Genomic DNA, 15,468 nt, shown 5'->3' with positions numbered 1-15,468 from the left:
GAGAAGTCTCTCTTAAATGCTACCTGAGCTGTATTTACTCTTTATGTGAACCAGAGACTTTTTTGGTTTTTCAAGACAGGGTTTCTCTGAGTAGCTTTAGAGTCTGTCCTGGAACTGGCTTTGCAGAATAGGCTGGCCTCAAGCAGAGATCCGCCTGCCTCCCGAGTGCTGGGATTAAAGGGGTATGCCACCACCGCCCGGCTAACTCAGAGATTTTTACTAGAAGAAATATGTCATCTGTCACTGTACATATCAACTAAAGAGATGATGGTTTAATGAGTTAGATCAGGCCTGGAGCCACTGTGGTTCTGTTGAAGTTTGCAGCTCTTTTTTATTCTTCCCCATATTAAGGTGGTTAATGCATTTTGTCTGTTTTCATGAAAGGAGGTGACTAAATTATTTCAGCTAGCATTCAGAGTTGGAAAATATTCCTGAGCTTTCCCACACTGTGTGTGACATAAGTAGATTTGAAATGAACGGCAGCTGTGTTCCGAATTGTGCAGAGACCTGACTGCCCTAGAAAAGCTCAAGGGGCAGAGTGGAATCTGTGTGCCTTAGACCTGAAGTTCTCAGAGAAAGCCCTTGTCAGAAATGAACTGTGGACAGTGACCGTCAGCCAGTAACAATTAAGTGGAAACGTAAGCTAGAATAAACCTTTCCTCCAAAAAAGGAAAGAAACTGAGCAGGGTGTGACACACCTTTAATCCCAGCACTTGGGAGGCGGAGACAGGCGGATCTCTGTGAATTTGAGGTCAGCCTGGTCTATAAAATGAGTTCCAGGACAGGCTCCAAAGCCACATAGAGAAAACCCTGTCTCAAAGAAACAAAATAAAAATAGGAAAGAAAAAAGTAGTTGCTGAGTTTTGTTTTATTGTTTGGGAGGGTTTTGTATATTTTTATTGCTGTAGCACTGAGGAGTGACTCTAAGGCCTTGTGTGTTTCATGTATAGGTACAGTAAGGATTTCTATGACTATTTTGGTCCGTGTATATCATAATGACCATTAGAATAATATGCAGCTTTAATAAGGCTTCGCTGATCCAACTTCTTAGAATTCGCAATTAAACCCTGTAAGTTAGGCATTATTTTCAGTCCTTTACCAGTAAGAAAACAGACATTAAATTGATTTTGAAGTGCTAGGCACTGTACTTAAGAGGTTTATATCCTTTGTTTCACTTTTGCCCTTATAATGGCAAATACCTGATTATGTTTTTTAAAGGTAATTGAGGGAGTAGTGGCTTGATTGATCACTCAATGGGTAAGAGTGTTTGTTGTGTAAGCATGAGGCTCTAAGTTCAAGTCCCAAGATGACTACACACCCCTGTAACCCCAGTGAGGGGTAGGTGAGATGGACAGATATGCTGGGAGCTTGCTGACTGGCTAGCCTAGTTATTGGCCTATCCGACTGGCCAGCCAACACCCTGTTTCAAGAATTAAGGCAGAAAGCTATCGGGTAAGACCCTGGAGACCCTGTTCTGGCCTTCATGCGCCCCACGTACACATGAGAAACTAAGGATTAAAGACGGCTGCTCAAAATCCATAAACAGCAGCCCATGTTTCCTTTTTATGTGCCTTTCTGCCTTATTGTTGGAAAAATTCTACTGGAGTCAAAATTATTTTCTTTTTTTTTTTTTTTTTTCGAGACAGGGCTTCTCTGTACCTTTTTGGAGCCTGCCTGGAACTAGATCTTGTAGACCAGGCTGGCCTCAAATTCACAGAGATCTGCTTGCCTCTGCCTCCTGAGTGCTGCGCCATCACAGCCCGGCAGAATTATTTTCATATGCCATTAAAAAGAAAAACAGCTTGATATTAAGCTTATCAGTAATTTGAAGTTATCAGATATTTATTTCCTTCTGCATTAAATTAACAAACGAAAAAATGAGGATTTTTGAGGCTACTAGGCCTTTTCTAACTGCCGTGGTAAGACACTGCTGTTTACACACGAGAGGGGACTCAGAGGCTCTGCTTTTGCTGAAGTAAAGGGACTAAAAGGAAGAAAATTACATACAGTTAGTTTTAGTTTTAGTTTGGAAACAATAGTAACTACACTTTTTTCTATCCAGGCCGTTGTTACACTGCCCTGGGCTCCTTAATTGCCCAGGTCTCAGCATTCACGCACATTCTGAAAGTTAGATTTTCAGGTGGCTTACACATTTTGTGTAATAAGGTAAATGGAACACTAGCTGAATGCTGTTTGTAACATTAGCCAGCTGGAAAACAAAATAGATAAAACTTATTTTTTATAGGTCAAATTTAATCACACTTGACACTTTTGCTGTAACCAAATTTGTTCATCATACAAGTCTTCTCTCTGAATAAGTTTTTTTTCTTTTAAACAGTAAAATTTATTTTATGATACTTAATTCTAAAGTCATAATAACAGACCTAGAAGTAAGGGTGAAGTGTGTATTGTATGGTTTAATGCTGCTACTTGATAAGGGTGTCCTGCTCTTCAGTCATTTTTACCGTGTAGTAGGAGTGCTCTAGTAGCTGCCACTGGGAGTCTCACGATTCTGGACCACTGATATGTGTCAAAGGTCTGGAACTGGGTTGTAAAGAATCAGATAGTAGATGCTGACTGTGCGTGCCTTCCAGTCTTCAGACTCCTCAGCTCTACTGTGAGGCAAAAGCACGCTTGGTCCATCCCCAGCGGCTGTCCAGACACTGACAGGCTGAAGTGACCACGCACACCTTCGGCTCTAGTTCTCTAATCCCTAATCTTTTTCCATACGATGTGCTTCAACATTAGAGCCTCTATGGTAAATAGAGCCTGCGTTGAAAAATGTAAACTTCATGGGAAATAGCTCATTTTAAATTCATCAGTGCCAAGTGGTGGTGGCACACGCCTTTAATCCCAGCACTCAGGAGGCAAAGGCAGGCTGATATCTGTGAGCTCGAGGTCAGCCTGGTCTACAAAGTTAGTTCCAGGACAGGCTCCAAAGCTACAGAGAAACCCTGTCTCGAAAAATCAAAATTCAGCAGTGGGAGGAACTACATATCACAGCTTAGCATTATGACTTGATTTTGAGACTTATTATACATTGTGAATTGGGACTTGTCAAATTTTCAATCTGTCACGCTGACCTAAATAAGATATATTAAGTGCTGATAGGACAGGCATGGTCTGTTGGGTAGGCATGGCACCTGTGAGGACTCCAAATTCTTCTTCCCTGACTGCTTGCTGAGATTGTTGATGGACACGAGTCCTGTGTGTCTGAATGATACCTCTAGAACTACTTTTCAAAGACAGTGTCTGGTTTTAGAACCACCACCTCAAAGAGCGCTTTTTTAGATCACTTTTTCCAGGTGGGTCAGCACAAGCGTATGCAATGACTAGGTGACTAATTCTGTCAACCTGGGCTTTTCTTAGTCCATTCAAACTGTATCCCATCATTCTGTTACCTACCATGCTATCTACCGTGTAAGCTGCATGGTAAGAAAACAGGGTTCACAAACTGTCCAAGGCAGAGGGGAGGACACAAATATCCATTTCTACTACAAGTCTACTTGGTTTTTTTTTTTTTCTCTCTCTAAAGAATGATTATTTGGAGATCATTTCAGTTATAAAAAAGTTATGAGAAAAGAAATAGGACAGAGGCTGAGGAGATAACTCGGTCCATAAAGTGGTTGTGAGAACCTGAGTTTAGTTTCCAGAACCCACATAAAAAAGGAAAAATCCACTAATGCTGGCTTGTGCTTGTAATCTCAGCACTGAGGAGGTGGAGATAGTATCCTGGGGCTAACTGATAGCAAATCCCCAATATCCATGTAAAAAGCCAAGGGTAGCACCCCACATTCTAACAGCATTGAGGGTGCAGAAGCAGGAGGATTCCCCAGAACTTGCTGGCTAGCCAGTCCTAGCCAGGCTTATGAGGTCCATGTTCAGTGAAAAACCTTGTCTGTAAAGAACAACGTAGAGAAAAGGAAACTTGCCATGCTCAGTCCTCCACAGGAGCTCACTTGGGTGCATACATTTGCATATACATGTGTGTACCACACAGAGGAATAGTGCATAGATCTCTGTGCACCTTGGACCTAGATATAACTGTTTTACATTGTTTCATTTGCTTCCTTGTTTTCTCTCTTCCTTGGGCCTTCCCATTTATCTTCACAAATCATTTCTTACATCATGGCCAGGACTATCCTTGAACTCTTGGCCTTCCTGTTCCGCGTCCCAAGTGCTAACATCACCTGCACCCCACATCTATTTGTGCTTCTTGCCTGTTCTGTCTCATCCCTTCTGACATTGTGATGCATGTAGTTTGGGGACATCAATTCATTAATGGTCAGGAAGTTTTCCCCTGTTTCTGCCTTGCTCAGTATTCTGCTTCATAAAGACTTGAGCCGAGTGTGATGGTGATAGCCTAGTTTTCAGAGGTCATCTGACTGCATTGCCTCGGTTGTTCTCTAACTAAAGATGCAGCCATCCTCCACTCGGTGCTTTCTAAAGAGGGAGGAGACACTTGAAAATCTCTTCTCCCTGTTTTCTCTGTTATGTAAAAATGGTGGGCAAGCTCCAAAGGAAAAGTTGACATCTCAGTACAGTCACATAAAATGAAGAGGGATGTAAATAGTAGACAGGGAACTACTGCATTCTGTTATTACTAGAAAGTTCTTTAAGCTACTGACTCTGGGTAGAAAGGGATGGCGTATATTGGCTTGGAAGAACTAGTTAGATACACATCACAGACAGCTTGCAGTAGGAAAATAGTAGAGAGCCTTAGATTAAGAGTTCAGCCTCTGACTAACCCAGCAATTACCCAGGCCCAGAGCCAGGATTATGAGTTGACTCACCCCCACATTCACCCTGTCTGATCTGCTGGAGCATGTAAAAGAACTGGTCCTGCAGACCCAAAGTTGCAGGATCTCAACAACACAGGACAACAACAAGATATCCAAGAGAAGTCCAGCGAGGGTCCAGCATAGATGTTGCAGCAGAAACCAGAGACCTTGAAGCAGACTCTCTGCAATGAACCCTTGCAAGTAAAGAAATATGGGTAAGAGGGTTTATTTTATTGTTGGGAGATTGCAAGGGCAGAGGACAGATAGAAAGGGACAGGGAAATGAATGGAATGGAATGTGAAAGACACAAAGAATAAATAAAAACAATATAAAAAAATGAGTGCAGCCTCTTGAGAAAGATCACTGGAGTAACTCCAGAAGGGAAGGTGGGACAACTGAATAAAATCAGGAGAAACCATGGGGGGAGGTGTTCATGGTAAGAGATTGGTCTGCAGCTCTTGTGAAATCTGAGCAGAAATGAACATGTAAATTCACCAGCAGCACAGACACTGTTGAGGACAGTGGGGAACCGAGTTTGCACAGGTAGCAGAACTTAGGTAGCCGGTCTTGGCCATTGGACATGTTTGCCTTCAGTCAAGGTACTGCCTACACTGGCCGAACAAAGAATAGCCATGCACTTTCTTTGACTGACTTAGAAGAAACCAGAAGCAAATGGAAAGAAGCCGTTAATGTGAGGTGTAGACGATATCACTGTGGAGTTTCTAACCAGAAAGGGAGAGAAAGGAAGGACCTTTGGGACTTGTTCTAATTAGATTGTGGCTCCTATAAGTAGGGAACTATCATTTTACTCTTGCCCTCTCCCTATTGAGCATCTCATCGAGCCTCGCAGGAACTTGAGAAATACAGCACAAACAGCCCATTGGGGCTACAAAGAAGGACTTAAAGGCAAGGATCAAAATTAAACTTATTTTGCCTTTGAGCATAATAGTAACTTAAGCCCTGATTGTTTTGTAAAGAAACCATGTGCCAATTAAGTTAAAAGACAAGATGTTTTGGAAAGAAAGATGACAAAAGCTAGCTGACTGAGAAGCAGTGGATTCTCTGCCCATCTGTCTAACGAGGCCCGTTAAAAGGGGCTCAGGTAGGTTTGCATGGTTGTTCCCAGACTGACAGGCCTCTTCCTGCCACAGGAGAGCAGAGGCACCTTTTATCCTGATGACTTAGTCTTTTCAGTTTCTGCAAGTCTCAGAACAAAGGTCGTGTGTCCTTTGGGGAGCTGCTGACCTACTATTACACAGTCCTGGTAACAGGTGAGGTAGTTGCTGAGAGGTGCTCTTGCTGAGCTGCCCTGGTAGAGTGAGAACTTCTGGCAATGGCTGTAAAACATCCTTCCTTGCCACAGACTCTCAGGCCACCCAGACATGCCCAGTGCTCAACTTTAGTACTTAACCAGCAAATAATTCATACTTTGAAATAAAAAACTTCCTTTATAATCTTAAATTCTTGAAATAGAATTCCAGAATTTTGCATACAGAGGAATTTACAAATAGTGTATCCGAATTGAATCTTAGCATTCATATATCCGCATCACCTAACCCCACATCAAAATGCAGAATATCACCAGCATTCTTGAGATGCCTTTCCTCCAAGGGGGCTGTTGCCAGGATCTTTTCCTACCATAGGTTAACTTTGTGTGTTTAAGAACTCCACATAGATGGACTCCAGTGTCTGCTCTTGTGGATGAAGCTGATTTTGAAAGTTGTTGTGATGTTGTATGTAAAAGTAACTACTTCCTTTTTATTACTCACATTCCACGTTTTGACTATACGATAATTTATCTTATTTGGGGTATGGGAGACTGTTGTTTGATAGTGGTGTACACACGCTTTACCCCTGAGTTGTCCTCCTGTGGACACTGGATGCTGTTAGTAAGATGATTTGAGCGGGTTTGCTAAGCAATATCAACTGTACATGTTGGGTTTTATAAACTACTGTGACTTCTTCTCAATGACAGGCTAGAAATGCTGTCCTTCCAAATCCTTGGCAACTTTTGATGTTGGCCTTTTCAATTTTAGCCATTCTAGTGAAAGTCTAGTGGAAGAGACTTGATAAGCATTGATCTGTGTAGGAGGAGATGCGGAAGGAAGCATTGTCGGAAGTTTGACCAACAGCAAAGACTCTAGTGTGACTGTAGCTGGATTATTACCCTTTAGTAGATTTTTTAACAAAATTAACCATCACTTATTTACCCAGAAGGAATTTTATATATTGTTGCTTCTTAGAACAAACTGTCTCTAGTTGAGTTAGAATAGTCTTAATAATTGTTACCACTGTTGTTAGGTCATTACTTGCTTACATAGTGGCTTGTGGCATTTATCTGATTCTGTTATAGAGCAGAGGGAAACGTGTTTCCTTGTGCTTCGTTAAGATTGCTTTCTCAGCTTTCCTCAGTGATAATTTATGAAATTCTATCAAATAAACCAGATTCCTCAACTAGAATCTCAGTAATTTGCAAAGATATTCTTGTCTAGTCCTCAAGGTTAAAAATTTATAATCCCCAGCCTGGTCTACAGAACTAGTTCCAGGACAGCTAGGACTGGTACACAGGGAAACCCTGTCTCCAAAATATTATAATCCCCAAACACCATGAGAAAATACACCTTTTGAAGAAAAAGATAAAAAGGTAAATTAGACCCCCTCTTCTGAAGGAGCTCACATTTTGGGTAAACATGATGACAGCCTGCTAGCCTAAGTATAAAACATTCTTCTTTTACACACCCATGAGGGGACAGTTTTGTGTACATGTACATGAAGTGGAGAAGATTGTTTTAAGCTCAACTGTGAAGAACAAGTGGGGGCTTCCCATGGTGGAGTGAGCATGTTGAATATCTGGAACAGAGAAAGTACCATGTGAGTAAGGGCAGATGTTCATGACACATTGACAAGCCCACCTTTCAGACAGGTTCATCTCCTGGGAGCTAATAGAACTCTGGGACTTTTTTTTTTTTTTAAGGTATTTTCTGACTTTACAGAAATTAAGGGTTTGCCCTGTTTAGAGCCATACACTCTTTGGCAGTAGGTACCTTCAGCCAGCTCTTATAATCAGACATCAATCTATTGATGTGGAAATCTTGGACCTTATTTGAAACAGGCTCTCTCATCCTTTACTGCTGTGTGTACTAGCTAGCTGGCCCTCAGGCTTTTGGGGACTCCTGTATCCACTCCCAATCTCGCTGTAGGAACACTGGAATTAACAGATGCACTACAACAGTCCCAGTTTTTCAAATGTGTTCTCAGAGTGCAGGTTAGATTTGCAGGAGGACCCAAAATATAAACTTTGTCTTCCATGTTCATCTAAGCCCTGAAGGATGGCTGGAAACAACTGTACAAACTGAGGATAGAGTGCCTCTCTCCTCCTGACTGGAGGGCGTCTAAGAGCAGAAGTGTCCCAGCTAGGACGCACCAAAACACATGTCTCTTAGTTTCTGCTGTCTCCTAGGAGCCAGTAGTAAGCTGAAAGTTTCCAACACAAACATTTGTTTACACATTATAGTTTTTAACTATGCAACTTTTCTGAGATTAAGTGTGGCAAACTATAAAGCGGCCTGTAAATTTGACTTACAAAACTTTCTACACATAAAAAATCCAGAAGATAAAACTATAGCAGAAGTTTGTACTGTTATTTCATGAGACTCACTTCTGTAACGTTAAATGGAGGCAGCCCTTCCAGAGTTCAGCACAGAAAGCAACAACTAAGGGAACTTAGCAATAACTTGTAAGGAAAATGCACACCTGTTAACACCAACATATNATGAAAATGAGAAGATAAAGGTTGGCAGGTTTTTTGTTTGTTTTTAACGAGATACTAAGCCAGGTGATGGCCTCCGCTTGGAACCCAGTACTTAAAAGGCTGGGGCAGGAACAGTGTCATTGAGTTTAAGGTCATCCAGGGTTGCATAGTGAGCTCCAGGTCAACTTGGGCTCCATAAGGAGACCCTGCCTAAAAAAATTAAAATGTGCAGGGTTGCTGAGTAATATTAATCCAGAGACTGTTGAAATAGATATTGGGTGTCTGTTTAAACACATTATGGCTGTCTGTAGATTGTTTCCCATGTCCAAAAAATACTTTTTACATATACAAAGATAGTTTGCTTTTGTAGCATGTAAAGAGAAAATGTACACATTTAGGTTGTTCCCAGGTTATTTTTTCTCCACTGTCTCTTTGTATTATGAAATTATCATGCACTTGACTTGTGCGGTGAAACCTAGACTATCTACTACAGAGAATAAAGTCTTGGTATGGAAAGCTCTTCAAGATATCAAGTGAAACAAGCGTGTAGTAAGACAGTAAAGCTCTCTGTATACCAATCACTTTATAATATATTGCAGATTACATTTATGTGTACAGAAAAAGTATTTTGGAGAATATATACATTCTTAATGACTTTTTCATACAGCTGGAATGCTTTGTGTGTGTGTGTGTGTAAGTTTATGCTAAATTAGGCATTTATAGGGCTGGATGAGGACAAGACTTTTATAGCAGCTGGTGTTCTCTTAACTAATAAGAGCTTTCTGAGTAATAACTAAATCAAAACTTATTTTGCTCAGACGTTATATCAAACCCTTCAGCCTCACATTTGTCTTATTAAATGCTAGCCAATTTTATAAAGACACTCTTGGGTGCTCTTCCTTCTCCCCTCACTGACGGACTGGAATCACAAACTGTTAGATGTTGGAGTTGGCTCTAATCCAAGCAGCCTGAGTCCAGAGTACATGTTTCCAGCCTTAGTCTTACTGTATGTCCAGAGGGGACTTTGGAAATTCAGAAGAAAATTTACTTGAGACAGAGATTGACCTTTTGAGTATATGTTCATTATGAAGATAACAGTTCCTTTCTGTGAAAGGGTTCTTCTAGTTGATCCCTGTGAAAGAACCTTTTAAATTTATAAAACTGTATGAACAGGATATTTGAATCATAAAATATTTCTTATACATAGTCTGCTGTCTTCATATATAGTAAGTTGAGCTCTGCTTTCCATCCTGGGTCTCTGAAAGTAGTACCAGCAGCAATTGGCAGAGGTACGCAGTTCTGTAGTCCAGAAGATGCCTACAGTGATGCCTCTTTGTCCATCTCTTGAAGATTTGAATATAGACAGAGTAATTCAGGCTCACACCGTCTTTCCTGCCAGCCAAACAGTTTTGACAGAAGCTTCTGCTCTGATTACTCAGAATGGAAATCTCTGTCCCAAACTGTGTCTGGAGTTCTCTCTCAATATGTGGAACTGAGTTTAAATGGAGGTATGAGTGCAAGTGTGCTTATGGTCTCTGGAGCCCCAGCTCAGGGATTAGTAGCAAGACTTTCCAGTGTAAACTGTGTGGCCGTGTCTGTCGGGTCATGATGTTCATACAGCAGTAAATAGGCAATGGATTCTGAAGTCTTTTGGTTTGGTTGGATTCTGTTGTTATTTAGAGACAGGGTTTCTCTGTGTAGTCCCAACTGTCCTAGATAGAACTCACTCTATAGACCAGGCTAGCCTTGAACTTAAAGATCTGTCTGCTTCTGTCTCCTGGGTACACCAACACCACCAGGCTTCATGAAGTCATTTTGTGTAAGAATCAAGATGGAAGAATTAGACTCAGGCTTAAATCAGTAGATAACAGTATTTGTGGAACTAGTCCAGGCTTCTTCTCCGGCCTTCTTGGTTAGAGTGAGATAGGGGAACAAGTGCTCCAAATGAGGTGAAATCTTGAACCTGGAGCTCTGATATAGCTGCACCCTGGTTCTGCTGCCAGAGATGGCCTTCTCTGAGCATAACAGCTGTGAAATCATTGGACAGAGCCCTGTTTGCCTGAAGGACCCTCACGTGGCCGGCTAATCAACACCTGGTACTATAGTTAGCATTGCAGTCCTGCTCTGTTTACCTTTGAACATGAAACTAAATGGATAGCACTGGTCATTATGAAAAGCCTGATGGGTCACTTCCCACCTGAGGTTCAGATTCCATTCCCAATGCAGTGTAGCCGAACTGTTGAAATACGGAGCGGCGGGGCTGCGTCCCCAGCACCCCAGCCGCCTGCTAGCTTATGCCCGAAATAACAACACACAAACTGTATTCATTTAAAGACTGCTTGGCCCATTTCTATCTAGCCTCTTCTAGGCTAATTCTCGCACCTGGACTAGCCCATTTCTAATCATCTGTGTAAGCACCCCAAGGTGCGCTTACCGGGAAGATTCTAGCCTACGTCCATCCTGGTCAGAGTTTCATCGTGTGTGCCTGGGAGAGCAAAGCAGGGCCTCTGCTCCAGAGAGCAGAGCTGTCGGGTCTGTCTGAGGAGTCTTACCTCACTTCCTCTTCCTCCTGTTTACTCCTCCCACCTATGTCTTAACCTAACAGGGCAAGCAGTTTCTTTATTTAATTAACCAATGAAATCAACAGATTGATATATGACACTCCCACATCACCGAACCCTCCAGGCTCCTTCAGCCACTTAGGTTACACATGATGATGCCTAGGGGCCTCTCCTTCTTCAGGAGTGGGACTTCTGTGCTCTGTTGTCTTCAGCTTTCAATGTAGATGTCACCTTATCCTGGTTTTGCAAATTAGACATTTTTCAAAAGATTGACTGACTTTCCTAGAATCACTTCTCTCTTGGAAACCCAGTGCTTGTGGCACATGATCAGGACAACTGGAGGGGGGAACCTAGCTATGTGTGAGGACCTTTCTCCTGGATGAAGCACACTGGTTGTGCTCATTAGCTCCACAGTGTGCTGTGGTTTAATGCACCAGCATGGTACACCCAGGGTGACCGCCTATACTGGTTACTTATGTGCTTGTGCAAAGTGCCTCAGGCAACACGGTCTCATTCATGTAGGTCTAAAGTGTAACTGCCTTCACTTCATATGCCTCAGCTGTTGCCTTAAGTAGAATAAGGGCCAAAATATAGTTATCACTGCCATTCCCAAACCCCAAATGTCAGTTCTGTGTTAAACTGTGTCTACTAGACCAGAATGGCTTATTGGTAAAGCATAGTTGGTTAGTTCCATTGGAGAGTTTTATTCATTGCATAAAGGAAAATTCTAAAGTTGCCGTGAAAAACAAATCACCCTTCATGGGTTCTCTTTCCTCTTGAAAATACTTAATTAGACATTTGAATGCTAACCCTGCCTAACCTGGCTACTGTGGAGTGGCCTGAGAATGTCTCTGCTCGTTTGAATTTGATCCATTTTCTGATTCCTCATGTAAACAATGGCATTGACATTTTAATGCTGATTTTCTTCCTAGTTGATACCTATCTTGTATTAATCCTAAACGTGAACAAGTAAAGTTATATTTAAAGAAATAACTCTTGTCTTCAGGTGTAAGCTTTTATGCTGTTAGTCAGATTCTCATATCTGGCAAATACTACCTTTTGAGAAAGTAGTGCCTCTACTTAAAATCATCTTAAAATGCTATGCGTGCCTTTGGCCTGCACTCGGAGCCAGAGTCAGATGGAGCTTTGTGAGTTTGAGGCCAGCCTGGTCTACATAATGAGCCCCTGTGGCAAAAAGAACCTTGTACTAGCTGTGCTGTTAGGGCTCCCCAAACTTCATCTTTATGATGGCTACATTTTAGAGCTTACACTGTGTTTTCCCTGCTTTTAGGAACACCATCTTCAGCGGGCTATCTCTGCACAGCAGGTGTACGGCGAGAAGCGGGATAATATGGTTATTCCAGTTCCTGAGGCAGAAAGTAACATCGCTTACTATGAGTCCATTTACCCCGGGGAGTTCAAGATGCCAAAGCAGCTCATTCACATACAGCGTGAGTATTCTTTTAACAGTGCCTTTTGCTTCATGGTGTATCTCTTATTTGACTTACCACTATGGCCTAAGTTAGTAGAGTCTGTTTTCCACATTTAACACGATGTGTGAGGGTCTGGGATTGTCTCATCTGATGGCATACTAAGCAGCCACAAAGCCCTGCACTGCATAGACTAGTCACAGTGCCACCACCTATTGTTCTGCTATGTGGGACATGGAGGTCAAGTCAGCCTTGGCTACATTGTGAGCTTGAAGTCATCATGAATCTTGTCTCCAAAAAAAATGTTGTTTGAGATACCTGCCTAATAAAAAGATGGCATTTGTCCTTAGATAATTTCATCATATGCTGTTTCAGCCAAGTAGGATCTTAATATACCTCAGAATAAAATCAGTTATCATTTTGTTAGGAATTAGTAATGTTACTAGCCTCAAAGAACTTGCTGTAAGTCAGGAGTCAGATTTTCCTGGGAAGGTTTTCATTCTCTGTCACAAATACTCATCTTTGACATTTGATAGTATAAAATTTTATTGATAATAAAATTAACAAGCCAGAGTTGTTTCATGGGGTTTAGTTTGCCAACCTCTGACCTGTGCTACACTAAGAGGAGAAGATGCCAATGTTCTAAGTGTTGACACTGATTTGATAGTTATTCCACTTGATGGTGAACTAGAAATGATGGCTCCAGTGGCCTACATTTGGTGCCAGTGAACTGAGAGCTTGTGGATTGAAGATGGTGTGTATTGCATTATTACTGTAGCTTCACTTGCCTAGCCTCAAGTAGTTGGCAACTTAAAAACAGTTGGAAAGGTGAAGTAAACCAGAAACTAAGTTGTGAGTTAGGAATTAGTTAAAGTTACTTTGTCAATATTTTCTACAAGATCACTAAAGAGTAAGATAGTACGGGAGGCAGAGGCAGGCGGATCTCTGTGAGTTCGAGGTCAGCCTGGTCTACAGAGCTAGTGCCAGGACAGGCTCCAAAGCCACAGAGAAACCCTGTCTCGAAAAAGGGAAAGAAAAAAAAAAAAAAAAGAGTAAGATAGTTTTATAATGTGCTAGCAAAAGTCTGTAGATAGTTCCTTAGAAAGCCCTTTGATAGTAAAGGGACAATAGGCCGACATCTGAAGGAATGAATGGATCAAAAGTCAACTGTTCATTATTTTTGCTGAATAGAAACCCATGATATATATGTACCACATGCTTTGTTCGTTAACCCATTGGGGTTGCTTCTAGATTAAGACAAGTACAAATAGGCCCACTGTAAACATTCATGTTGTATAAACTATTTTTTTAATCTATATATGTTCATTATTGAGGTGTACTAGTTAAAGATGAATGTGAATAAAGTAATTCCACACTAGCTCAGAATTGAGTATAATAAACAGGTTTTTATTTAAGGGAAACGTACAGATTACAGGCCTCTGTACAAATCAGGAACAAAAACCCAACCAAGCATCCAGGTGAGAGAGAGAGCAGCCAGTGCACACCTTTTTGTACCCAAAGTCAACTCAACCTGGTCCAGTTTCTCAAAGGCTGAAGGAGGGTCCCCATCACCTCCCCCTGTTCTCTAAATAAGAGAGTTCAAGCCCAATACAAAATTATATACAATAAGAACAGATATAAAGTATAAAATTAGAATTATAACCAGCATAAACAATATTAAGAAACACATGTTAAATGTTTTAATAATTATTATTTTATATTTATCTATTTTTATTGAGCTCTACATTTTTCTCTGTTCCCCTCCCTAACTCTTCCCCTCCCCTTCTACCATCTCCCAAGGTCCCAATGCTCCCAATTTACTCAGGAGATCTTGTCTTTTTCTACTTCCCATGTAGATTAGATCTATTTAAGTCTCTCTTAGTGTCCATATTGTTTTCTAAGTTCTCTGGGATTGTGATTTGTAGGCTGGTTTTCTTTGCTTTATGATTAAAAATCACTTATGAGTGAGTACATGTGATAATTGTCTTTCTGTATCTGTTTTACTTCACTCAAAATGTTTTCTAGCTCCATCCATTTGCCTGCAAAATTCAAGATATCATAATTTTTTTCTGCTGTGTAGTACTCCATTGTGTAAATGTATCACATTTTCCTTATCCATTCTTCAATCGAGGGGCATTTAGGTTGTTTCCAAGTTCTAGCTATGACAAACAATGCTGCTATGAACATAGTTGAGCACATGTCCTTGTGGCACAATTGAGCATCCTTTGGATATATACCCAAAAGTGGTATTATTGGGTCTTGAGGAAGGTTGTTTTCCTAATTTTCTGAGAAATCGCCACACTGACATCCAGAGGGGTTGTACCAACTTGCATTCCCACCAGCAATGCAGAAGTGTTCCCTTTACCCCAGCATAAGTTGTCATCAGTGTTTTCTCTGTTGACTACAGATGTTGAGCATTTCCTTAAATGTCTTTCAGCCATTTTAGATTCCTCTTTGAGTTCTCTGTTTAGGTCTGTACTCCATTTTTTTTTGTTTTTATTGGATTATTTGTTCTTTTGATGACCAATTTCTTGAGTTCTTTGTATATGTTTTGGAGATCAGACCTCTGATGTGGGTTTGGTGAAGATTTTTTCCCATTTTGTAGGCTGATGTTTTGTCTTTTTGACCATGTCCTTTGCTTTCCAGAAGCTTTTCAGTTTCAGGAGGTCCCATTTATTAATTGTTTTTCTCAGTGTCTGTGCTGCTGGGGTTATATTTAGGAAATGATCTCCTGTGCCAATGTGTTCAAGTGTACTTCCCACTTTCTCTTCTATGAGGTTCAGTGTGAATGGCTTTACCTTGGACTTGAGTTTTGTGCATGGTGATACATACGGATCTATTTTCATTTTTCTACAGTTGGTAGCCAGTTATGTCAGCACCATTTGTTAAATATGCTTTCTTTTTTTCCATTTGACTTTTTTTTTTTTTTTTTTTTTTTTTTTTTT

The 15,468-nt window shown here is 41.0% G+C and overlaps 1 protein-coding gene across 3 annotated transcripts in view; it reads left to right on the top strand.

The window, feature by feature from the left end:
* The window catches only part of Epc1 (enhancer of polycomb homolog 1), a 105,059-nt gene that overhangs the window by 45,773 nt on the left and 43,818 nt on the right, over positions 1–15,468 (top strand). For 2 of the 3 annotated variants that reach the window (XM_050152689.1, XM_050152688.1), the window contains exon 2: positions 12,385–12,544. In XM_050152689.1, the coding sequence (XP_050008646.1) occupies positions 12,385–12,544 (160 nt within the window). Of the gene's footprint in view, positions 1–12,384; positions 12,545–15,468 lie in introns of those variants that run through there. The other variant, XM_050152690.1, reaches the window with a different exon arrangement.

The sequence above is a fragment of the Alexandromys fortis genome, unplaced genomic scaffold (genome assembly GCF_014885135.2).
Source record: "Alexandromys fortis isolate MF-2015 unplaced genomic scaffold, M_Fortis_MF-2015_v1.1 scaffold_54, whole genome shotgun sequence".
In the NCBI taxonomy this organism is placed as follows: Eukaryota; Metazoa; Chordata; class Mammalia; order Rodentia; family Cricetidae; genus Alexandromys; species Alexandromys fortis.
The sequence above is the reverse complement of the archived record's forward strand: the minus strand, read 5'-3'. Positions and strand labels throughout refer to the sequence as shown.